Source organism: Acipenser ruthenus, chromosome 17 (genome assembly GCF_902713425.1).
Source record: "Acipenser ruthenus chromosome 17, fAciRut3.2 maternal haplotype, whole genome shotgun sequence".
Classification (NCBI taxonomy): Eukaryota; Metazoa; Chordata; class Actinopteri; order Acipenseriformes; family Acipenseridae; genus Acipenser; species Acipenser ruthenus.
The window spans coordinates 30,444,751-30,470,568 of NC_081205.1; the positions used below are offsets into that span (position 1 = coordinate 30,444,751).

Sequence of the window (25,818 nt, forward strand, 5' to 3'; positions counted from 1 at the left end):
CTAATATGTGTTTAAAAAAAAAAAAAAAAAAAAAGCTTACTGAATGTTAATAAAAAGTCAATGCCATGTTTGTTTGCAAAGTGGTATGTTCATTGTGTGTCATTACACCATTGTGTCTGGCAATTGATTGCATTTATTATTATTATTATTATTATTATTATTATTATTATGTATGTATGTATGTATGTATGTATGTATGTATGTATGTATGTATGTATGTATGTATGTATGTATTAGCAGACGCCCTTATCCAGGGCGACTTACAATTGTTACAAGATATCACATTATTTTTTTCATACAATTACCAATTTATACAGTTGTTTTTTTTTAGTGGAGGGAGCAATTTAGGTAAAGTACCTTGCTCAAGTGTACAGCAACAGTTACCCACGCTGACCCCAAAACAGACATGAAACGGTGCTTCGACTAGAACAGGTATACCCGTATCAACCTGCCCAACTTTTATCGGCATCTTCCTGTTCCTTGAACTTTTTTATTTCATCTCGCGCGAGTTGAGGTCCTGTTGCCCTGCGCAGTGAGAGCTGTTTTGTCCGCCATTACTGTACTGAGAGACTCGGAGATTGGAGCGGCAGCGGAGGAGTGACAATAATATCCCAGCTAGAGGGACACAGACCCGCAGGAAAGGTTGAGGGGACTTAACAGCACAGTCACCAACACGTTTCACCTTCACGTCCCAAATAGTCTTTCATGTAAATAAACAAACCCAAACAAATTAAATATGTCGAACCTCAGCAAAGGCGGCACCAAGAAGGACACCAAGATGAGGATACGAGCCTTTCCTGTAAGTAGTAGCCGGAGACGGGAAGCCGAGCTGGGCATGCAGACAGACGCGAGGGTCGGGGCTTCAGTGAGAATAGGGGAAGGCAAGGCCTCTTTAATTGTAAACAAAAAGGGTTCTTGATGCGATTGTTAAGGACAGATCCAGTGTGTGAGCCATGGATTTAAAAAAAAAGTGTGTCGGAGTTTTGCGAGTGAATTTGAGAACCAGCGTCACATCTTTGTTGTTTATATGGCCTTCGTGACACTTGTTTTAACACAACCCAGTACACCGAAAGTCTCGAATGGATTTATAAATGCATTACTAAATAAACGTATCTCCTGTATCTTTATTTTATATATTAATATTGTCCTGAGCATTCCAGTTATAACCCAATTAAAGTATTAGGCATCACATCAGGGCAAAAGCGATTGTATTCTTTCATATTCCGAACTTGTCAAGCACAGTTGAATGCTGTTAAATATTGAAACTATTATTTTAAGGTGTATTTAACATTCAGTACATACCAAAATTGAGGTTACATTTGGAAAAACGGGGTTGATTTGAACAATTGCCTTTTAATTAAATCTAGGTGGAACTGTTGTTGCGGTATTTCGAACTGATTTTAACATGGTCTTGTGGCCTCAATAATGGAATTGGCCGAAAATTGACCGCGTATTCAGAAGAGATCATAAAATGTTTCAGAAATCTGTAAAGAATACAGTAATATAATGTTTAGTCTGTCGTGCATTTGTCTAAGTTCATAGTATGTCTAACACGACTCAACTTACAGTTATCATTTTTATAATTGTTAAATTTGCTGTAGAGAGACTACGAATTTCATTGAAAAATAATTTGTAGACAGACTTAGTGCCACTTCAAGATGGTTATGTTTGGGGATGTATCTCCACTCAAACGTTCAACTGATGTTGCAGTTAACATTTTCAGTTTCGCAAAGATTTATTTAAGAAACTGCACTACTGTACACTGGTTATGTATATTTTCAAATAGACTTTTATTTATACTGTTTTATCACGACTTGTCAAAGTGTTAGTCAGAAGGCCTAAAAGTTGTGCAGACTACTAGAAGTGAGCAATATTTAGGCCTAATATTGGTGCAGTGGGTGGTCATAATATATGCATGTAGTAAACAACAACTAGTTTAAGACAAAATCTAAATGATTACATACCTCTGAGAACAAATAATGTCCCATCTGTTAATTCTAGAAGTAAAAGAGCTCTGTAGCAGAGCTCAATGTGGCTCTTATTACAGCTGGGAAGTTACTGAAAGAAAAACAGCTTGGTAAATCCACCTGCTACTATCCAAGGAAAAGGCTCAATATTATAATAAATAATCAGAATTCATTAATGAGGATGGCTACAGTAAGTCTGGGTTACCGTAGCTGGTGATTTTATGATTTTTATTTAGTTAAAACATTTGCAGTGTAACCATATCATGTATTGCACGTTACAGCCAGCTAAACTAAATGATAAAAAAAAAAAAGTCCACAGTTTCATGGTTTTCAACTACACCAAAAAACATTACCTGCTAATGTATCATTTGTTTAAAAATGTAGGTATTACTAGGTGCTTTACAAAATTGGGGGAAAAAAAGGATCTTTGCTTTTACTATGGTTAATCAGCGTCATGTTCATGGTCACCTTGCATAGCCTAAAGCACTTTTTTATGCTAGTAGTATTTTAAACTGTTATTAAAGCTTCCAAGAGGTCTAGTAGTTATCTTTCATTAATAACTTACAGAAAATCTCAAACATTTCTGAGGAGGCCTAAAGGAGAAACAAGTTAGAAATCTGTAGCCACCTAAACGGATTGAAATTATTAGTTACTTTTTCTCTACAGTATACTTTTGCCACGCAGTAAATGGAAGGAGAAATTCTCTTCAGTTTTCACATATACAGTTCATGTAGTCGTCATGTGGTGCACATATAAAATAATGTATTATCTGTTGTAGAAAAACATTGTTGCACCTGTCAGAATAAGCTTACTTTGATTAACTTGTTTCAAGTGTGGTGGTGTGCTTTTTACTTACCTGAGATTAATCGCTGATAAATAGGGTAATTGGGTATTCCAGTCTCTTAGAAACAAAACCCCTGCTTCCTTGAAGCTTGAAGAGGATCCAACCTGATATCGTATTGCTTTTAGTATTTCATTTTATACCATTGGAAAGTTAATTGTTCCGTCAATGCATCATTTTGTGCCACTATTGAAAAACCTACATTATACATACAGTAACAGTACGGGTACAGTAGTTGGTGCAATATGTTTTTTTTTGTTTGTTTTTTTTTTCAGTGGTGATGCTTCTAGTTTTCTACTTTAGACAGAAACACACTTTTCCTCTCCCTGGTTTGTCTAATTAAGATGGCTCGGACTGTTATGCAATGGGAGTCTTTTTTTAATCATAATATTTAGTAGATTCTGCATGCTAGAACTGGTTAGAGCCCTGAAATACTCGGATCCAAGCCAAGTCATTATATAATGATGTAACCCCATGAGGTTGTTGTTCTTCGGCACACAATCCAGTTCTGAGGGATTTTTTTGTATTGGTTATGAAACACAAGGTAGAGTTCCATCAGTTGTGCTTGGCCATTGTTGGTTTTACAGGATTTTTTGTTTTCTGCCCATATTAACCTTCACTAAATGTGAATCTTGCTTGCATATGTTCTGAATGAAGGACATGTCAACTCTATACATAACCTATATTATGCACTGCTAGGGATGCCTTAAGATAATTGTTTCTCTAATAGTGATAAACTTGCTAATCTGAGGGTATGTGAAGGCTGTCTGTCTGTTACACTTAAACAGACATTCTTTAGCACAAGTTATGGAATGTATGTATCATAATCTCGAGGTTATATGAAGGCTAACTGCCTATGTATGTCATGCTTTTACATGCATCTAAAGAACTGCTTGTCCAATTATGACTTTCCTTATGTTTTTACATATTTTATATCTAAAGAAGTGATTATCTTGAAGTTTGATTAGGACATTCTATTGCCAATACTGTATTTGTATGTCAAACTTTATGCATACAGTGGATGTTGGTTTATGGTCATCTCCTTTCTCTGATTAACTTTTTTCATGTTTAATTTAACAAAAAAAGTGTACTCTTGCTAGTAATCAAAGCCATTCTAAACGGTAGAATATGAAGTGCAATTTCTAAGCGAAAAGACAGTGTATAATTACATATAAATTCAGGGTATTACCTGAAAAGAATTTCCCAAATAATGTTTTCTTATGCCTAAAGTAAGGCCTAAAGTGTTTTGTTTTTTCAAACGAGAAAATAAGGGGAAATACATTTATTTCCCCTTGCCATATGTTCTTTGACAAATTGGCTTAAGTCCTTTGCTAGTGTGCCAGTCTGCACAAATGGGCATGAGTAGTTGTAAGCAGTCTCCACAGTTATGAGACAGAGGTGTTTCCACTTCTCATAAAGAATGTGGCCAGGAGATACAAAAGGAGCTCGTAAGGTGTACTTCCCTCCTCAAAGGACATGTGCTGCTGCGGTCTTCGGGCGTCCTGTGGGACAATGCTTAGTGTATAGTACTCGGGTTTTGCAACACATGAAATGGTCATGCCGGCATTTTGGGCAGTGAAGTGGGGTGTGTTCTTTCTTTGTTCTTCCTGCATGAAAAACACAAAAAAAAGTTTAAAGACAATAAATGTTTACAAAACAGGTATCTGACCGATCTGCTTTTTCACAAAAAGCAGTATATTCAGATATTGAAAGGAGTGAAAATTGCAAACACCTTTTCTTCAGCAAGGTCGAAGTCCATTGATGTGCTTGGTTTCACTGATGTCATGGACTCGTTGATGGACGACCTGTGTCAGTTGTTGCTGTACCAATCGCTTCTGAAAGGTGGAGGTAGTGATTACCACTGGCATCAAGGACAGGGTCAGGAATCCACTGCATTTGTTCTGCAGTGAGTTCTGGGGCACTGTAGCAGGATCGGTCAGCACAGATTCTGCTTGTGCCCCTGAAATTGCATGTCAGGACTATATATTTGTAATTGAACATAGCCAAGATTGGTTTTAGTGCATTAGAAGCCACTTCTGGAGTTAGTCAACTCCATGTCCCTTGCTTCCCATTTCCGGATACATCTGCAGAGGCTTCCTTACATGTGTGTGGTTTTTTTTTGTTTTTTTATGGAAAGCTGACAATGCAGTGTCATGGTCAGCTAGAAACACAAGACACATTTATAAAACCATGTATATATTTAGAATTTGTGTTCTGAAATTAGCAAAAGGTATGCAAATAAAATAGATGTAGACGTTGTGCATAAAATGGAAAAGCTACCAAAACATTTTAGTAAATGTTGGTTCGAAGTTTTTACATTACTCAAAGTTATTGGCTATTAGAGCACACAGCCACCTAAAACCCTTCATGAGGTTACAATGGGATTCTGTTGTCCATAAGGGCAGAATATAAAATAGTCAGCACTTGGATATACTATACCCAGATACAGGTCAGGCGCATTTTACCGTCCTTGTGTTAAGAATAAAATCAATTCCCATTATATATAATATATGTGGATAGATAGATATACACACACACACAAGGCACTTACCCGTCACACGCAATTTCCAACTCTGTCACCAGTTTTCTGATACAAAACCCATCTCTTCAATGTTAAAATGTATTTGATTATTCGTCACAGCCCAGGTTTGTTTTTTTTTGTTTGTTTGTTTTTTTCACATGCGCAAATCGGTCCATGCAGGTGTCTGTGTGTCAGGACAGTGTGTCTGCGCTGTGCTCCAGGGCTGCAGAGATACTCTGTTGGTTACACAGAGCTTCAGCAAGTTTTACCTGATGAAAATGCAGCAACAAATAAACAAACGAGAAGAGCAATTCCAGCTACGGTAATGTGAAACAGTTAATCATTAAACAGTTTTAATGTTTTTTTTTTTTTTTGTAATCTTGCATTTGTGTATTTTCATTTACAAGTGCACTGTGAAATTAGAGCCTTATTGAACAGCACATGCAATTTTGAATACTGTTTCAATTCTGGATAATGTGGTGTTTTTTTCTGAATCTTTTGATAAACTGCATTGCTTTTAGGTTTTACACAGTTTTGTGCATGGGTAACATTTTGATTTCATTTTGCTGTTGGGTGGTAATGTGGAATTTTACACACTGCTACAATGTACTGTACAGTCAACGTGTCTACAGTCGTCTCTTGATAAGTTATATATTCAGAATCACTGTTCTGAATTAAAATACTTCTGTTAAATATGGTACTGTAACCAACTATAGTACATCAAAATGGAAGACTATTTATTTTGAAAACGCAGTCCTTTCAGCTATGTATTTTTGACATTTGTATTTTTTCCATTTCCTAAAAAACGGACAAGGGTTGGAACGGGCCAAAATTAAATAATCTGATATGCGTCACACTCTTTTAACCGTCACTGAAATCAAAATGTTCTATTTATTTATTTGTTTATTTATTTATTTATTTATTAGCAGACACCCTTATCCAGGGTGACTTGAAATTGTTACAAAATGTCACAGTACAAAGTATCGCATTATAAAATATCACATTACAAATAAATCTCGAAAAACTACTCACTTCTAAATCTTTTGTAGTCATTTTTGTATTACTTTAGTGTAAATACATTTTAATTTAGATTCATATGTTGTTTTTTTCTGACTTTATGTGAACGAAAAGACACAAATTCGCCCGTTTTCTCATTGGAAATAGGTAAATTTCAAAATATCACTGTCCTGGTCACAAAAGCAAAGTTTGTGGGGAATAATAGCCATTTTCTATACGTTTGAGGCATAAGCAATTAGGAAATAACACTTACTACCCAGGAACCAAAAAAAAAAAAAAAATTGTTACACAGTGTTATCAGAGATGGATGGAAGGCGATCAATGTCAATTACAAAGAATATCTAAACTATTAGTTAAATAACTTAAAGTAGTATGTAGTACTAGTAACTGCGGTGTGGAGGTTTAATAATATGAAATGCTGCTTGAAAAGGGCGTTTAACACAACAGATGCATTCTTAAACCAGTGTTCAAGTGTTTCTCGAATATTAAATATTTATTTAAAACCATTTAATATGTTTATGCCTGTGTATATATATTATGTAACATCGTTACCTGAATGGTGATCTCTTATACTGTGGTTTTCGGCAGTGTTTTCTTGGCAGATGAGGCTTTCCAATCCGCGCTGTTTTCCCGCAGTTGTGTTGTGGTTTTTTTTATTTATTTATTTATTTTTTGTCCGTTGTGATTTGAAAATGAAGAAATGGTTTGGGTCAGGGGGGATTTTGTAGGGTCGGTCAGGAAACCGGATCCTGGAAATATTTTATTTTAAGCCTTAGGTGAGATGTACAAAGTAAAGCTCAATCCTGATTCTGATATTGTAAAACTTGATTTATTCTGTCATGCTTGTTGGATTTGAAATAGTACAATATTATGTCCTTGGCATCCAGAGGTCATGGCTCAGTGAGGCTGAGTTGTTAAGTTGGGCGAGGGAAAGTGCTATCGCTAAACATTGGTATATGCTGTACATCACTACGTCAGTGACAACTTTGTACCTAAACAAACACTTTGGAAGATATCAAAGTTTTATGCAGCCTTCCTTTTGTCTAGATTTAGACTACCTGATACATTTTTATTGTAAAAAGGTGCATCCGAAATAAATGTTTCATTGAAAGTCGGAGTTAATCATATTTGAATTAAGTACATCTTTTTCACTTTGAAAGTATCGTCTTTCTGCAGTGATGTAATGTTTACATAAGTGCATCACAAAGCGCCGTAATTCCTTCCAACACGATAGAGAAAGCTGTGTCTGTATTTTAAAACTTGATAGTTCTTGCTGCTGAAAATAAGACCTCTTATTTTCTTTTGTTTGATTGAATCAAGCTTAGTCATTAGTGTGTTTGACAACATTGAAACAAGACTACAGCATTTCTCGACAAGATTTCTATGACTGTCCAACTAGTAGGTCATGAAAACTAAATACAGTAAAGTAAACGCAGACGTTTATTATTTGTGCAAAATGAACATGGATGTACAATCTGGGAACCAACTAAGAAAGAAAAAATAAACTTGCATTCAGAAATTGTTTTTAAAGTTTTACAAAGATCTAGAGCTTTATCTCAATTTCAGTTTCAAATTCTTACTATAACCTTTGCACTTATGAAGTCATAATAGGAGTGTTGTGATGATTCAGTACACAAGGTAATGTAACATATATACACTTCTACAAAAATGTTCCTCAAATGGCTAGCTCAGTTAGTCTTCCATTTGAAATGTGTGTTTTTAGGTTAGTTATTTGTATCATTTGGTTTTTGTAGTATTTTTTTTATCGTGCCAGAGACCTATGACTTCTGAGAATTTGTATCAATGTTGTGGAAGGGTATGAATTACTTTAATGCTTTAAATGGCAGTTATTGTGATCTAATGAATATCTAAACTCCTGACGAAGAATCATAGCCACTATTTTATTTTTCAATAAACTCATCTTTTAATCATTTTAGAATTATGCTGAGTCAAAGTAGCATCACTTTTCATCATTGGTATTTTAAAAGTGATGATCTCAGATAATGATGGAGTATAAGATAATACCTGGCTTGGAGGAAATTGTTTGTTTTTTTTTGTTTGTTTTTTTGGTTTATAAGTCCACTTGTTTAACAACCACCATTTTTTTTCGTATTTGTGAACAAATAACAAATATTGCATAACAATTCTGCAAAATCATGTAAATGTTTTAATATCACAACGAGTAACAAACCCTTGATTTACATCATGAAAAGATTCTTGTTGAATAATTGTTGTATTTTTACCATGTGACTGCTGTCAAACACAATACTGCATGCTTTGTAGCATTAATACTCCACTCTGGTATTTTGAAGTGATTGTCTCTCTCTTGTTTTAAATTGCAGATGACGATGGACGAGAAGTATGTGAACAGCATCTGGGACCTTCTGAAAAATGCCATCCAGGAGATCCAGCGGAAGAATAATAGCGGGCTCAGCTTTGAGGAACTTTACAGGAATGCATACACCATGGTGTTACACAAACATGGAGAGAAACTCTATACAGGACTCAGAGAAGTCGTCACAGAACATCTAATCAACAAAGTAGGAGATCGTCTTTTAATAAAAATTAAAACAAAAAAAAAAAAAAAAAAAAAAGCTAGAGTGTTGTCCTTTTCACTGGTGACAGTTATGAAGGACCATTTGCAAATGCATAATATTTATTTAAATGAAAGCTGTCATAATTCATTAATCTGTGTTTTCCTCAATTAGAATTATTCTAAACATATATTATAAAATTAAAAATGATTTCAAACAACTGCAAAGGTTATGCTCTTTCTTACTGTATTAAAAACAAACATCACTTCCTACAAAACCTAACTGTGTCTGTCAATTATAAAGCGGGACAACATTTGTATGTCTTGCATGTTATCCCATTATTTGAGATATAAGCCTTTACTTTTATTTTTTTCAAATCTTTACTGATAATTGTATTTTTTTTAATATATGTATATATAGGTACGAGAAGATGTGTTAAACTCGTTAAATAATAATTTTTTGCAAACATTAAACCAAGCTTGGAATGACCATCAGACAGCTATGGTGATGATCAGAGACATCTTGATGTACATGGTAGGTAACTGCAAACATTTGATTTGTATTAAACTGTATTAATCATCATAATTCAATGTCCCACAATAAAGTACATTTTATTTTTGTTTTATTTGGAACAGAAATTAAGCATTGTTATTGTTTCAAATGACAAACTCCTTTCTAGCCATTAGGGACCTGATACTGACCAATCAGAGTAAAGGCAAACTTTATTCCATTTCCTAACCAAAGGATTTTTCTACAGGGGTTCAAATAACATGTATTTCACTTTGATTGGCTGTATGTAAAGAAAGTAACGTCTTAATTTTAGTTTTAAATATGATTGTTCCTCTTAATCTATAATGCTAAAAATGCTATTCTTTTTTTTCTACAATAGGACCGTGTATATGTACAACAGAATAATGTAGAAAACGTCTACAATCTTGGGTTAATCATTTTCAGAGACCAGGTTGTACGTTATGGGTGCATCAGAGATCACCTCAGACAGACGCTTTTGGACATGATTGCAAGAGAGAGGAAAGGCGAGGTGGTAGACAGGTATGTCAGGTTTATAGCTGTTCTCTCCCATTTGCTAGTGCAAAAGATGAAGCACTTCTGAACACCAATTGTAAGGTGCAGCACTTGAGTTTTAACCTTTAGTGCAAAATTGCTGTCTGTGCCAGGAATACATACAGTGCCTACAGAAAGTCTACAACCCCTTGAACTTTTTTCACATTTTGTTGTCAGTGCCTCAGTTTCATGCATTTAAATGATGATTTTTTTCCACTTATCTACACACCATACTCCATACTGTTAAGGGGAAAAAGTTTATATTGAGAAAAATGATATATTAAAAATACAAAACTGAAAGATCATAATTGGATAAGTCTCCACCCCCCTGAGTTAATACTTGGTGGAAACACCTTTGGCAGCAATTACAGCTGTGAGTCTGTTGGGATAGGTCTCTACCAACTTTGCACACCTAAATTTGGCAATATTTGACCATTCTTTACAAAACTGTTCAAGCTCTGTCAAGTTCCTTGGGGAGCGTTGATGGACAGTAATCTTCGTCATGCCACAAGATTTCGATTGGATTTAGGTCGGGGCTCTGACTGGGCCACTCAAGGACATTTACCTTTTTGTTCCTTAGCCACTCCAGTGTAGCTTTGGCTGTGTGCTTTGGGTCGTTGTCATGCTGAAAGGTGAACTTCCGTCCCAGTTTCAGCTTTCTTGCAGAGGGCAGCAGGTTTTCCTCAAGGACTTCTGTGTACTTTGCTCCATTCATTTTCCTTTCTATCCTGACAAGTGCCCCAGTCCTTGCAGATGAGAAACATCCCCATAACATGATGCTCCCACCACCATGCTTCACAGTAGGGATGGTGTTCTTTGGGTGATGCGCTGTGTTGGGTTTGCACCAAACATAACGCTTTGCATGTAGGCCAAAACGTTCCATTTTAATTTCATCAGACCACAAAACCTTTTGCCACATGGCTACAGAATCTCCCGAGTGTTTTTTTTACATACTTCAAATGGGATTCAAGGTGGGCTTTCTTGAGTACTGGCTTCCTTCTTGCCACCCTACCATACAGGCCAGATTTGTGGAGTGCTTGGGATATTGTTGTCACATGCATACTTTGACCAGTCTTGGCCATAAAAGCCTGTAGCTCTTGCAAAGTTGCCATTGGCCTCTTGGTAGACTCTGATCAGTCTCCTTCTTGCTCGGTCATCCAGTTTGGAGGGATGGCCTGATCTAGGTAGGGTCTTGGTGGTGCCATACACCTTCCACTTCTTAATAATCATCTTGACTGTGCTCCAAGGGATATTCAATGCCTTTGATATTTTTTTTTATACCCATCCCCTGATGTGTGCCTTTCAACAACTTTGTCCCGGAGTTCTTTTTAAAGCGCCTTGGTGCTCATGGTTGAGTCTTTGCTTTGAAATGCACTACCCAGCAGAGGGAACCTACAGGAACTGCTGAATTTATCCTGAAATCATGTGAATTACTACAAATTAACAGAGGTGGAGGCCACTTAACTTGGTGTGTGATTTTGAAGGCGATTGGTTACACCTGAGCTAATTTAGGATTGCTATTACAAGGGGGGTGGACACTTATCCAACCAAGCTATTTCAGTTTTTATTTTAATTAATTTTCTACAAATTTCTAGAATATTTTTTTCACTTGGAAGTTGTGGGGTAGGATGTGTAGATAAATGAAACTATTATTTAAATGCATTTTAATTCCAGGCTATAAGGCAACAAAAGGTGGAAATTTTGAAAGGGGGTGTAGACTTTCTATAGGCACTGTATAACTGGTTTGTGGAAGCTTTGTGAAGAAAGTTTCTCCATCACTTCTAAATACAAGTGCCCCCCTTTTATCATTTTTAAAAACAGAAACGGAGAGCTGCTGTAAAATGAATACAATGTTAATCGAATGTTTAGAAAGCTCTCTTGCCTTAATAAAACAAAATATATATTTGTTTAAGCATTACCCATTCTATAAAAAGCAATACAGATTTTTGAATTGGACTTTGGATGGATCGCCAGCATTATTCGGCAGCTTTGGTTTCACTACCACTTTACATGCTGCAGGTAGGGGCATTTTGTTTTTGTTTTTCTTTGTATTTTTATTTCAAGTCTGACTTTTCCTCTAGAGTATTGAGGTATTTTTTGTTTGTTTTTCCTATTTTCACTCATTCTGCTTCTAATCTTCAGTGATTCAATTGCGCTACTTACTACTCACAAATGTAAAAAGAAATACATTATATTGTAGAATTGCTGCACATACTTATTGTATTTACTTTTGTAATTAGTGATGTTAGTAAGGGGGCAATTTTACCATTGTTTTAATCATTAAAATGGATCCAGTATGTATCTCAAGTGTACTGTTTATTTTGACCAACATATGTATGTATTTTTTCCAGGGGAGCAATCCGAAATGCTTGCCAGATGTTAATGATTCTAGGCCTTGAAGGGAGATCAGTTTATGAAGAAGATTTTGAAGCTCCATTTTTAGAGATGTCTGCAGAATTTTTCCAGGTTTGTATTCTATTAAACAAAACAGAAAATCTTTATGTTGCACTTAATTTGTATCCTGAGTCAGGAGCTGTTTTTTTTTTTTTTTTAACTGGGCTTTTTCTTAATGTCTGTCTGTTTAATTTCAGATGGAAAGTCAGAAGTTTTTAGCTGAAAACAGTGCAAGTGTGTACATTAAGAAAGTAGAGGCTAGAATCAATGAAGAAATTGAACGGGTGATGCACTGCTTGGACAAATCCACAGAAGAACCCATTGTAAAAGTAGTTGAGAGGGAACTCATTTCCAAGCACATGAAGACCATTGTGGAAATGGAGAACTCTGGTCTTGTGCATATGCTGAAAAACGGAAAGACAGAAGGTAGTTTCAATTGTATTAAAATAGTACACAAATCAATATTACATACATATTTCCCTTCAATTATTTGCCTGCAAAGCTCATTTTCTCAAAATATGTTAATTCATGTTAAACTGATTTTGTTAGTGTTTTTCTTCCTACTAGTGTCATTAATAAGGTAGTGTCTTGATGTCTTTGAAATATCATATGCTTTCCTAGTGGAGACAGAGTAATGCCAGGCATTGGCAAGGAGTATTTCTGAATATCAATTTTCAAGTGTTGTCCGAATCGGTCTCCCTGCCTTCTGCAACCTTTTTTTGACATTATCAGACCACTAGATGGCAGTCTTACAACACGAACACCTTGGTCACTGTAAAATGCTTTCAGCAGAGTTCTTTTTGAATATGTGCACAGTTCCCATATGTTTTTTTTGTGCACACATTTCCAGATTTGGCCTGTATGTACAAGCTCTTTAGCAGAGTGCCAAATGGCCTGAAGACAATGTGCGAGTGCATGAGTTCATACCTGCGGGAGCAGGGGAAGGCACTGGTGTCCGAAGAAGGAGAAGGCAAGAACCCTGTAGATTACATTCAGGTAATCATTTTATGTAATAGGTGGTTTGGGGGTGCTACAAATAGTCCTTCTATAGAAGGGGGGGGGGGGGGGTCTAATGTAAATTTTCTATATACACAATGCTTTATTAGTGTGCCTGATTTTCAATAGATTACTACAGTATTTGGTATGTATATAAAGTGAAAAAAATACAAATCTTTGTGAAATTTTAGGGTCTTCTGGACCTGAAGAGCCGGTTTGATCGTTTCCTGCAAGAATCCTTCAATAATGATCGGCTTTTCAAACAGACCATTGCTGGAGACTTTGAGTACTTCCTGAATCTCAATTCCAGGTCACCAGAGTATCTCTCGTTATTTATTGATGATAAGCTGAAAAAAGGAGTGAAGGGAGTAAGTGTTGACTTTGTTACGGAAATAAAACATTTTTCTATCTGCTTTGTGACAAAACTGTTCTGGCTAGCAGGAACATTACATAAAAAAAAAAAAAAAAGATTGTCATTGATTGTCACCTTTCCCCAGATAGCTTTGATGGTTACCAGTTGCAGAGTTGTAGATGTTGACTTTGTGTGTGTGTTCTGGATTTTTTTTCTTTACAGCTCACAGAACAGGAGGTGGAGACAATCCTCGACAAAGCAATGGTTTTGTTTAGGTTCATGCAGGAAAAAGACGTGTTTGAACGGTATTATAAACAGCACTTAGCCAGAAGACTTCTCACCAACAAAAGTGTGTCTGATGATTCAGAGAAAAACATGATCTCAAAATTGAAGGTAACTGTTGTCTTTGGTTTCTATTTTTGCGACCTTTAGTGATTTTACCACAAAATGAAACCGGGATTTAAATTATCGGATACTTGGTAGGAATAGTTTCCTTTAAAAGATTGTAGAACATGCGTCACTCGCTGTTCTGTTTATTATCTTGCTAGATTATACAGTTTGTTTTCATGACATGGAGAAAGAATGTCATTCTCGTCATAAACCTAATGTTTATAGACATGTTAAAAAAAAAAAAAAAAAAAAAAAAGTACATTTTGAATAATTTGTTTTCCTCAGACCGAGTGCGGCTGTCAGTTCACTTCCAAACTGGAAGGAATGTTCAGGGACATGAGCATCTCAAATACAACAATGGATGAGTTTAGACAACATCTGCAGTCCACAGGGGTAAGAGAAGCTAAATATGATTGAAACAGGACACATTTTCAATGGAATTTAATGTACAAATGTCTCAATGCAAAATATGCTGTCTTATTTTAATATTTAACAAATAGATTTTTAAAGCTGTACAGAAGGCTAAAAGTATTCTTCTATGTGTCCGTTGATATAGTTACAAGCAGCTTCCACATGACCCCGGCAGTTTTCAAAGTGTCATAGCAACTAGCTTCACTGTATGTATTTGCTATTCTACTTATTGAACAAACTATTCTAGATGATTGAACTGTTTCTTTTATTTATTTGGTTTAGGTTTCTTTAGGTGGAGTTGATTTAACAGTAAGAGTACTAACTACTGGTTACTGGCCCACACAATCTGCCACACCAAAATGCAACATCCCTCCAGCACCCAGACATGCTTTTGAAGTATTTAGAAGGTAATGACTCCCCTATTTCCTTACATTTTAGTTTGATTTATTGTAATTGTTCACCTTTTTTCTAATGATCATTATTCATAGTTTACCATTACTAATTATTACTAACGTTTTCCTCTGTAACGCATATTTTGTGAAGAGGTTTTCTGTTTACTAACTCTTGACGAGGAAAGGCTAAATTTACAGTTGCACATCCCTAGTAGTCATTTTTAGGTGTCAGCCTGGTAAATAAAGAATGTAAGTGTTAATTAGTAACAGAGATTGATATAAAATACTATATAAAAATATATATATATATTTTATATATTGTAAAACTGTAGAGTATCTCTTCAAGTTCTTGTATCGCAATAGATGGTGTTCTTATGTTTTGAATATTCTGTTCTTATTACCAGGTGATACATATTTTTTCCATTTTATTTCTTTCTACCTTTAGGTTTTACTTGGCCAAACACAGCGGTCGACAGCTTACACTCCAACACCATATGGGCTCTGCAGATTTAAACGCCACTTTTTATGGTCCTATTAAAAAGGTGAAGACATGCATGATAATAATAGTTAACATGTTGGTAATTAGTTGGGAATATTTGGACTTTTGAAAAACTCAGAGTATACTGACTAGATATAACACATGTAGTTCACTTGCATATTTAAACAGTGTCTACAAATACTTTGTATGTGTGTTTACCCAAAGTATATAATACTCGCATTTTAATTTCCTAAAACAGGAGGATGGTTCTGAAGTTGGAGTAGGAGGAGCACAAGTAACTGGCTGTAATACCAGAAAGCACATATTGCAAGTGTCAACGTTTCAGATGACAATATTAATGCTCTTCAACAATAGAGATAAATACACATTTGAGGTAAGTGTTTAAAAAGTTGAGTTTTGCTGTATATCTGTATATAGGGCAGCAGTGTGGAGTAGTGGTTAGGGCTCTGGACTCTTGACTTGAGGGTTGTGGGTTCAATCCCTAGTGGGGGACACTGCTGCTGTACCCTTGAGCAAGGTACTTTACCTAGATTGCTCCAGTAAAAACCCAACTGTATAAATGGGTAATTGTATGTAAAAATAATGTGATATCTTGTAACAATTGTAAGTTGCCCTGGATAAGGGCGTCTGCTAAGAAATAAATAATAATAATAATAATAATTATTAATCTAATCACAGTTAATATTTTTAGTTTGGTTGTTGATGACTTCTTAATTCTTTACCAAGTTCCTTGTACCGAATGATACTGCATTGCATCTGTAAAGCGAAACATTGTGTAAACCACAGCCGAAAGGTAAATGGTATTGAGGACATTTCCATGATGAAAGATTTCCAAAACTGGACCTTTTTTTTAAAAAAAAAAAAAAAAGAAATGTACCCTGTTGTTTCATTCATTTTTTCCACAGGTTTTATTCTATTAGTTGATTTCATTTTTGTAAATCATATCTGTCATCCTGTTTTTACTTTTTTACAAGCATATTTTAAATCTCAAAGCTGTATGGTTTCTTTAAGAAAATTGAGAGTTGGCATCAAAGTCAGTGTTGACATGTAATTTGTAATGTATTTCTTTTATTTAGGAAATTCAACAGGAGACGGATATTCCTGAACGAGAGCTGGTTAGAGCTCTTCAGTCGCTGGCATGTGGCAAGCCAACACAGCGAGTTCTTACTAAAGAACCAAAATCTAAAGAAATTGAGAATGGGCATGTATTTACAGTAAATGACCAGTTCACTTCCAAATTGCACAGAGTGAAGATTCAAACAGGTTTGTAATACAAGACCAGGTTCCTTAATTCTTTCAAACTTCTCTTCTTATTTTACATGTTTTGTCTAAGTAAAGGTTGGAGCCAAGTGCATGTACTATCATTCAAAGATTCTTGCACCTTTTACAGATTTTATTTGAATAAGGAATATATTTGTATTCATATACAGCTCTTAACATTTGCACAGTAATGGTTTTGAGTACATTTCATTTTAAATTAGATGCAAGGTTTATAATGTAATCTGTGTTTTAATTAATGTCTTAATTGTCGTCGGTTCATGCAGTAGTCTTTTCATTATGGTGTCAATGTGAATTTCATGCAGTTGCTGCCAAACAAGGAGAGTCGGATCCAGAGAGAAAAGAAACACGGCAAAAAGTAGATGACGACAGGAAACATGAGATTGAGGCCGCCATTGTACGAGTCATGAAATCTAGAAAGAAGATGCAGCATAATGTGCTTGTAGCAGAGGTAAGTTTAATTTAATGGAATTAATATTTTAGACTTTACCTGTTTTGTTATGTAACCAATTTAACTATAGGAAATGTAAATGAACGATTGGGATATAAACAGGGCTGAATATACAACATTTTTAGTGTTGATTTTTATGGCACTTTCTGCACCATCAGTGTTGAGTGAAATGTATTTGCTTTGAAAAGTAAACTACTTTTTTTTTTTTTTTTTTTTTTACAGGTGACTCAGCAGCTGAAGGCTCGTTTCTTACCAAGTCCAGTTGTTATTAAAAAACGAATTGAAGGACTTATTGAGAGAGAATATTTGGCACGAACACCTGAGGATCGCAAAGTATATACTTACGTAGCATAAAATGCGTTCAGTGAAATACAGGAAGGCGTTTTGGACTATTCGCATGAACTGGGAAGTTCCTTTTAAGAAAATAAAAATACTGGGAAGACCTCTTCGCCATTAAAAAACAAAAAATAAAAAAAACAAATGCAGTAAGTGTTCTAGATTTATTTAAATCAGGCCTTTTATTCCCTGTGAGAATTTTCAACATGAATTGGTCCAGCTTCAGGCTTTTCATGATTTTACCCTTGTAGAGATCGCCATTAAACAATTCCTTGGGAAGAATGTGAATGCACTGCATATTGTTTTCAATACTGTAAAAAAGCAAAAAAATAGATTAAAAAAAAATAGCCAACATGGATTACTATTATTACAAATAAAAATGGAATTTGGAATTTTGCTCCCCAGTTTTTAATGTAAATGTGTTTTCTTAGTGTTTTGGAGCACTTGGCTGACTGTGTACAGGTTTGAATTGGAAGCAATTCTAAACTGAAATACTTTTATTGCAGATTTGCAGAGAGAAAGGGGATTGTTTTGTAGCATGCTATATTTTACCAATGGGATTTTTTCTCACACTAGTATATAACTACATCCTTGGTCAGGCCTGTTTGTAAAATGAAGCAGCAGCCTGATTTCAATGTTATTTGTTCCATTTCATATTAGGTTCTTCCAAATGCAGTTAATAATGGGTTGGGTTTTTCTGGTATATTGATAAAGGAAACAAGTTAACACAATGTTTTAATGTATATAAATTGTAAAATAAATCTGTTATTGTACTCGCTGCCGAAGTGGATTGTACAGAACCTTGTTTCCGTCGTATTAAATGTAGACAAAGGAAATGTAAAAAATATATGGATTTAGTGTAAATGATTGACCCATATATTTAACAAGTGCACCAACAAAAATATAACATTTTAATGTGATCAAGCAGAAAGAGTTGAAAATGTTTTGAACACATGATGGACACTGAAGACAGTATGTGTAAGAACAAATACCTTAATCCACCCTAAACTCCACCACCAAATCATGTTTTTTTACATTCTTGTGTATAAAGTGTGTATTGTGTGTTTTCTGCTTTGTGATTTTGCAGAGTTTTTACTAACAGAGTGCTTGGTGATAAAGGGTGAAGTGGCTGAAGTAATGTGGAATTTATTAATTGGACTGTATTTGCATTTGCAGCTCAGTAATAGAATGCAACTTGTACATATTAGCTCTTCCAATGATAAACTTTCATGTTTAAATTAAAAGCAAATATTTATTTATATAGGTACAGGAGAAGCAATAACAGGTCTGGCTGCTGAAGATTTTTTTTTCTTTTTTTTTTAAATGAAGCAAATATGGACACATTTTTGCATGACATTTTTATAGGATTTTGATATCCTAGACTGAGACATCTATGCTTTATCCATTCAGTGTTTGACAGAAAATTTGAATATTACATTTATGATTATTATAGTCTTGTTTTTCACCCTGTTTTCTGACAGTTAGGTGAAATTTAATCTGAAATTTATGCTAAAAGCAAGGATGTCATTCTTAAAGTCTGAAGTACTATTACCTTTTAAATCAATTTAATGGAATGCGTTCAAATCCTGTTAGAAAAGGAACAAAAGTGTTTCAGTTAAATAAAATATTCTCCATGTAACACTTGGTTAAATAATTAGTTTAGTGTGGTACAAGAATAGTTAAAATATTGTCTGTTTTGGCTTTGTTAGGCACCCTTTACATGTGGTTACTCCCTTTATCCTTTCAAGTATCAGACTTTTTTGATGGTAAACTGAACAGTGTGTGTGTGTGTGTGTGTGTGTATATATATATATATATATATATATATATATATATATATATATATATATATATATAATTTATTTTACAACATCCATTTAGATGAGCATGAAAGTCCATTGACCAGAATTTACTCCATTCATATTCCACTAAGCAAGGTAAGTTTCTAAATAATATTGTCGTCGTACCAAACGTACCAAACTATACTCATCTATCTCCCCTCCCCTCCCCACCCTCGAACTACTTTTTCAAATTCTGATTAGGGTTTTTGTTTGTTTGTGTGTGGGGTTCAACGTAGTATGGAATAGTTCTTCATTTTTTCATTAAAGTGCTGTCCCTTTATCACAAGACCGATGGGAGCCATATGTAACAGAATTTATGTGATGGTGTTATAGGGCAAGTGGGATCCATCATCATACTGCATTATAACGAGATAGTATTAAAAAAAAAAAAAGTGTAGAAACGGGTGCTGCCAATAATCTTTAAGGCAAATGTTTTTTTAGCTGTATAAATGGCTTTCTCTCGATTGACTGAATTAATTGGTTTTGTGTGTGTGTGTGTGTTTTATTTAGTTTTCTTTTTCAACAATAGCAGACTGATCTATAGATTACCGTAACATTGCTGTGTTTTGTATTAAATGTTTGTATTGTCACCTTAAAACTGAATTGTCCAGGTATAGCTCGTTTTATAATATGGAATTATATGAAATGATAAAACCTGATATTCTGGACATATGGTACGTGTGGGGAGTAATCACTTGGATTTTTGTATTTCATGAGCAGTGCTTTCAAAAGAAAGATTAAAGAGATACTTTTTGTGATACTTATACCAAAATCTGTCTCGGACCAGAAAGGAAATGCGCGTTTCAAATACAGTACAGTTGCTTGGATACACACTTTATGAATGTCACGCAAAAAATAACTATTGATAGTGCACGGTCTACAGCTACTAAGACTATGAAGATAAATGCAAAGCTAGATATGATATGATATGTTAATACGGTTTGACGACAAGAAATCATTTTCACATAAGAGAAACAGCGGATGTTTACACTAAGATTTATCTGCATGCCTGTTTTTGCCCATATGAATTGTTTTTGGTCGTTTTTCTGCCATAATACATTTTTTATTATTAAATCAAAACAACTCTGAATCTTCGAGACAATGAGAGTTAATATATGGTAGATAACATCTAAAACTGCAGATGTTTTCATACTTAACCCAGTCCATGTGGAATTGTGTTTTATATATAGGTGATAATCTGAATTAAAAAAAATAAATAAATAATCCCCCAATTGATTTTTATTGATTATTTTGGTCGAATAATTTTTTTTTTTAAAACTAAAAACACACACACATTGTACTCCTTGCAAGAATGACGTTCTCAAAATACCCTTTTTTTCTAAAAAAAAAAAAAAAAAGTTTTGAATTAGGCTAATTCTAGTACTCGAAAGAAAAGCAATAGAGTATATACAGTATGCATGTCTACAACCAGACAATATTGCAATAGACTGTGGACTATTATTTATTTAAACCCCAGCATTTGTAAATCACATTAACTCCGTCCTGGTCTTGCTTTATGTTGCCAATGTAAGACGATGGCCATCTGCCACCTAGGGGCGGGCAGTTGCATTCAGTTTGAATAATTCTGGTATTGACAGACCTGTATTGACGACTGTCTCGTCCGATGGAAGAATATGTACGCCAGTACAGCAGCTGTAACCACAAACACAGGGCTGCATATGAAACAGAAATCCGGAGTGCATTGCTGCTGAGCGAATGACGTTACGTTTCAGGGCTCCGGCAGAAACCGAGAAGCGTTGTATTTGCTTGGGAGTGAGCCCTGTACACAATGGCTTCATGGAGGTTTTGTTGGTGAAACACCCTGGGGGCCTTTTTTGTTTTAGCAATGTTACGGGGAGCAATTCGACTGAAACCTGCAGAAGAAAATGACGGCGCAGATTCTGGAGCAGAGACTGCAGAGTAGGTGAATTTGGTTTTATTAAAAGTGTAGGTGTGTTTGTCTGTATCTAGGCAGATCTCTCAGTTGCTGCTGGTCTACCGGCAAGCTACATAAGCCCTTGGCTCTTTCTTACACAGTAAACAGGAAAGTTACAGCGCTTCATATAGACACAAACCCTGGATGGTAAGCGCTGCGAATTTTAATGCAGTGAACAACTTGCATGAAACGCAGTACAACTTTTCAGACAAACCTTTGGTGATACAGTACCATGTGTCTTTCGGGACAAAAAAACCCCATCGTGCTGAATGTTGTAGCTGTGAACACATCTGTGTGCATTTTCAGATACAAAGAACAGGTGTTTTTAGCAAAGATAACAAAATAATCTAATTTCCCCAACCAAGACGCATTCAAATGTATTAGGATATTTCTAGAATAGATCGCTTGAGGCTAATATTATTGCTGGTTTCAACTAACCGAAACAAGTGATTTTCTTAATTAAAAAGCACAAGCTTTCTCGATGCAGTTTGTTTATTTATTTATTTATTTTTAAATCGGTGTTTTTACTGAATAGGTTAAAAAATTAAACTATAAAGTTAGATTTAATTTGGGTAATAAAACCGATTGAATTGTAACTTGTAAACAAGTTACCTTGGTAAGCAGAATAATTAAAAACAACACCTCCTTTTGGAGACTTGCTGAAAAGAATTAAGGTTTTTGTCTGAAACTGCGTTTTGGCTCGACACTTTAAAATTATCTCATATTTACTGATCCGAGACTTTTTTTTAGCTTTCTAAGTTGTTGTTCATTAAAAAAATAATAAACAAAATAAAAATAAATAAATAAACGTCGCCTAAAATATGGCATTCATTCTGCGCTAGTGTAATTGTATATGAACAAGCCGCTCTGTTCAAATGATGTCTTTGTCAAGGTTGATGCCACAACGTATTAAGCCCCTATTCTGTGGGTTCAATCTGTTTTTATTGAAAGTATTTTTTATAAGGTATAGTTCCAAAGGGGTATAACACAAACGGTAACAAACTAAAAAAAGATGAAGCCTTAACATTAAGACACACTGAGCAACATGGCAATGTTCACAATAGCGTACTCAACAAATTATTTTAATAAGCAAGAAGTAGACTGTGCGTCTTCAATGAAATATGGTACGTCACAAGAAATGCATGACTCTATTAAACTTTAGTAGAAAAAATGCCTAGGAAAACGTACACATAATTATTATAGAGTACAGAAGAGGCCTAAACTCAAAATAATATTTCTATTTACTAATTTAATTAAAGGTTATAAACTGACCATCTAATCCAATCAGATGAAAGGTCGGAGATAGGTCAGGATACCCAAAAATGAGAAACTGTTTGGAAATGTGCTTTTCAGTGTATTATTTGTTATATGCAATGCATAATATCCCACATAATCTACCTTTATTGCAAATGCATGCAACGTGTTTAGTTTCTTATCAAAGTTTAAAGTAATAATGATTGTATTTTTAATACTCCAAACGTGCCCCTAATTCTTTATTGTACATCTGCTTTTGTTATATTTATTCCTTTTTTCCCCTAGATCAGACTGCAGTAAAATGTCCTCCACAAGAAGTAAGTATTTTTTCATTGATTTTTTTTGTATGTGTGTGCTGCTATCCACTGCTGAAAATAACTGACTTAAAATTACCGGTTTTATGGGGGGGGGGGGGGGGTACAGTGGTAAAACAATTAAAAAGCTAAGCTAAAAACAATAAATTGTAGTAGTTTACAGACACAAACAAGGCAACTGCAAGCAGAAAAAAGCAAATATGATGGCTATAAACCAAGGATGGACAGCAATTAAGAACATCTACGCCAGCTTGTTTTACCACTGGCAGGCAAGATGAGTTAAAATTCATTTCACAGTCCTTCTAATATGAATCCAGAATCCAGCAGAAGTGGTGTTTATTGTAGAAAAGAAACCCTTGGACACTAGATCGATAATATAAAAATTGCTGAATAACAAAACTGTGTTTTTGTTTTTGTTACATTTTTTTTTACACTCTTAAAACCTTCCTAACATATCTTTTACGCTATCTTTTAAAAGGGGACTTCATAGTTGTGGGGAGCCAGGATCTGCTTTGGATGACAATGCACCTTCTTGCCAACCCTGGAGAATCCTTCCTTCTGCAGCAGAGCCTTGACCTCCTGCTGAAGTGGGTGAGCCCAGACCTGCACCTGTTCCACGTGTCCGAGTGCGCGACACCAGTGAAACACTGTGAAAAGTACCGCAGGAAGACCTTGCTGTACCCCTCTCTCTCTGTCATCCTCTTCCTTAACGAGGACTTCGGAGAAGAGCGGATATTTCAGCTCCAGGACTTCTTCCAGCGCCCGCCGTGGCAGTACCATCACAGTGAAAGCGCCAGCGGGAAAATCCTGCCTTACCTGCTCTCCAGTCAGGATTTTTACAGTCTGGATACCCACATGCCTGTCTGGGCAGTACGGCAGGTCCACTACGGAAACGAGATCATCCGCGTTACCCTGTACTGCAGTTACGACAATTACGAAGACACGGTGCGAATGTATGAGACAATCCTACAGAACGAGGCGAATGCTCAGAAGAACGGCTTCTGCTATTTCACTTTGTATACAGACAAGTCACTGAGCATTCAGCTGTCCTTGAAACAGCTGTCACCTGGGGTTTGTGTTGATCTGAAGGAGTCCGCTGTCCTGCAGTTTAGGATACAAGAGATCGGCCAACTAGTGCCTCTTCTGCCAAACCCCTGTGCTCCAATCAGTAGTACAAGATGGCAAACTAAAGATTACGATGGAAACAAAATTATTTTTCAGGTACCTAGTTTTGAATATAGACATGCTTGTAGGAAGGCATTGCTTAAATATTAATGATATTCTAGTTTTTAATAAAATCCTTTGCACAATGGCTGTTTGATTTAATTTATCATTTAGATTGAATAAGTATTCATATGAAATACACACTGACATAACCAAAAAAATAGGTTTTTATATTGAAATGATGTGCCAAACATGAACCTAGTGAAGAATGACAACTTAGGTACTTCTTTTATTATTTGCAGTGCTATATTCAAGTGGTTCTGATAAATAAAATATTGAAGTGTCATGAAGGTGCTATATAGTAGTTCTGTTTTTAAAGGGGTACTTGAGAAAAGTAGTGTAATAAAATGTATGCTTCATGATCTATAATTCCTTTTTCCAAGGTAAAGGGAAACCCCCAATTCCATCACAAAAAAAGCTCAGCTTTTCAAGTGCACAGCAAGCCTGTCTCCATGAATGTGCCGAGAAGCCTAATGCCCTGCAATCCGACTGCTTACCAGGAGAAGTGGACCCCACTCCATACAGAACGAGAGGCCAGTGGGGCGGTCCAGAGACCTGGAAAACACAAGGGTGGTGGCTGTGGGATATCCAGTAAAAACGAAGGCTTTTCTTCTGATAGCTGCTGCAGCACGCCGAGGAGCAGCTCCTGTTACTCCTCCCAGCGAAGCAGCCCTGCCACGCTATCACAGTGTGAGCTCTCCTGTGAACGCAGAAACACACCGTCGTCTGGGTACAAGCTGCACGATTCAAAGCTAAAGGCTCCAGAAGAACCGGAAACCAATGTTGACACAGGGTTTGCAGTGGTAAGCCCAGAAACAATTGCCAGCCACGGTACATGCCCCCTTAATGGATTTTCAATACGCACAGGTAGCACAGCAGTGTTAACAAGCACCGGGTCACTGTCTAGTACATCCTTGAACAGCTCTGCAGTTTCTCCAAGAACTCACAAGGCTTCTCCATCTGCTTGTATAGGAACAAACCAGGAAATAGCACTTCTTCAGATCCAAGCAAAACATCTGAATGTATTGGAAGACGAATTCTTTATCTAATCTCCCCCCCCCCCATCCCCTTCCGCTTATTTAATATCCCCACCACACCTCATTTTAAATATGAGTATTTAGCAATGAAGAACTGAAATAATCAATCTTCCAATTTTAAAGGAAGACTTTTTTATCTGTATTCTGTAAACTTCTGAGACTGTTTGATGCACTGTGTGTGTGTGTGTGTGTGTATATGTAATATATATATATATATATATATATATATATATATATATATATATATATATATATATATATATATATAATTTTATAGCCAAACTGGTGATTTGCTGTTATCTGTTATAAAAAATTGAACTTGTGCTGCGCAATGAATATGAAATAGACCTGGAACACTATTTGTTAACTTCACCATGAAAAATATCTTGTGCCACAAGTTCGAACCCCTAGTACAGAAAAAGGAAAAAACAGAAGCTAATAGAAATCTGTGTACTTTTGCACACTACTTTCTTTAGTGTATATTCTAATCTAAACAATCTGAACTGTATAGACACACATAACAGTGAGTCTTCAGAAGCACCAAATGAATAATTAACTTCAAAGAAACTTGCATTGTACAGTATTTTCATATTGTGTAATACAGTCATAAGCCAAATCTAAAGGTGTATATTTGTAGTAAAGTACCTCCAAATGTGGTGGTTGTGTAAAGGGTTAAAGTAAAATGATATATGTTAGAGATCAGCTTTGTGCACAATGTATTCTAATTCACAGAAATACATGGCTTGACTACTGTGGAAAGTTATAATTAGG

The 25,818-nt window shown here is 35.5% G+C and overlaps 2 protein-coding genes across 4 annotated transcripts; both read left to right on the forward strand.

The window, feature by feature from the left end:
* The first annotated feature begins 493 nt into the window (after window positions 1-493).
* On the forward strand, window positions 494-18,226 carry LOC117423534 (cullin-3). Of its 2 annotated transcripts, none has more exons than XM_034039475.3 (16): window positions 494-799; window positions 8,689-8,886; window positions 9,301-9,414; window positions 9,770-9,930; window positions 12,294-12,408; window positions 12,534-12,762; window positions 13,187-13,332; window positions 13,524-13,700; window positions 13,907-14,077; window positions 14,360-14,467; window positions 14,768-14,892; window positions 15,323-15,419; window positions 15,615-15,749; window positions 16,453-16,639; window positions 16,960-17,105; window positions 17,328-18,226. In XM_034039475.3, exons 1-16 carry the CDS (start codon window positions 737-739, stop codon window positions 17,457-17,459), a joined length of 2,304 nt encoding a protein of 767 aa, XP_033895366.1. In that variant the 5' UTR covers window positions 494-736; the 3' UTR covers window positions 17,460-18,226. The 2 variants fall into 2 exon arrangements, with proteins under 2 accessions (XP_033895366.1, XP_058846352.1); XM_058990369.1 differs by lacking the exon at window positions 494-799 and adding an exon at window positions 5,523-5,651.
* A 1,091-nt stretch (window positions 18,227-19,317) lies between these two features.
* On the forward strand, window positions 19,318-25,235 carry LOC117422835 (protein FAM124B-like). 2 transcript variants are annotated; one of them, XM_034038034.3, is made up of 4 exons: window positions 19,318-21,202; window positions 22,758-22,789; window positions 23,265-24,007; window positions 24,394-25,235. In XM_034038034.3, the coding sequence occupies exons 1-4, from the start codon at window positions 21,129-21,131 to the stop codon at window positions 25,057-25,059; spliced, it is 1,515 nt and encodes a 504-aa protein (XP_033893925.3). In that variant the 5' UTR covers window positions 19,318-21,128; the 3' UTR covers window positions 25,060-25,235. The 2 variants fall into 2 exon arrangements, with proteins under 2 accessions (XP_033893925.3, XP_058846353.1); XM_058990370.1 differs by having other exon boundaries at window positions 22,763-22,789.
* Window positions 25,236-25,818: the final 583 nt, after the last annotated feature.

Coding starts and splice junctions, on each gene's coding strand:
- LOC117423534 (XM_034039475.3), top strand. CDS start 737: ATGTCGAACCTCAGCAAAGGCGGCACCAAGAAGGACACCAAGATGAGG. Junction 14,468..14,767: donor AACATCTGCAGTCCACAGGG/GTAAGAGAAGCT, acceptor TATTTGGTTTAG/GTTTCTTTAGGTGGAGTTGA. Junction 14,893..15,322: donor GCTTTTGAAGTATTTAGAAG/GTAATGACTCCC, acceptor TTCTACCTTTAG/GTTTTACTTGGCCAAACACA.
- LOC117422835 (XM_034038034.3), top strand. CDS start 21,129: ATGTTACGGGGAGCAATTCGACTGAAACCTGCAGAAGAAAATGACGGC. Junction 21,203..22,757: donor TCTGGAGCAGAGACTGCAGA/GTAGGTGAATTT, acceptor TTTTTCCCCTAG/ATCAGACTGCAGTAAAATGT. Junction 24,008..24,393: donor GAAACAAAATTATTTTTCAG/GTACCTAGTTTT, acceptor CCTTTTTCCAAG/GTAAAGGGAAACCCCCAATT.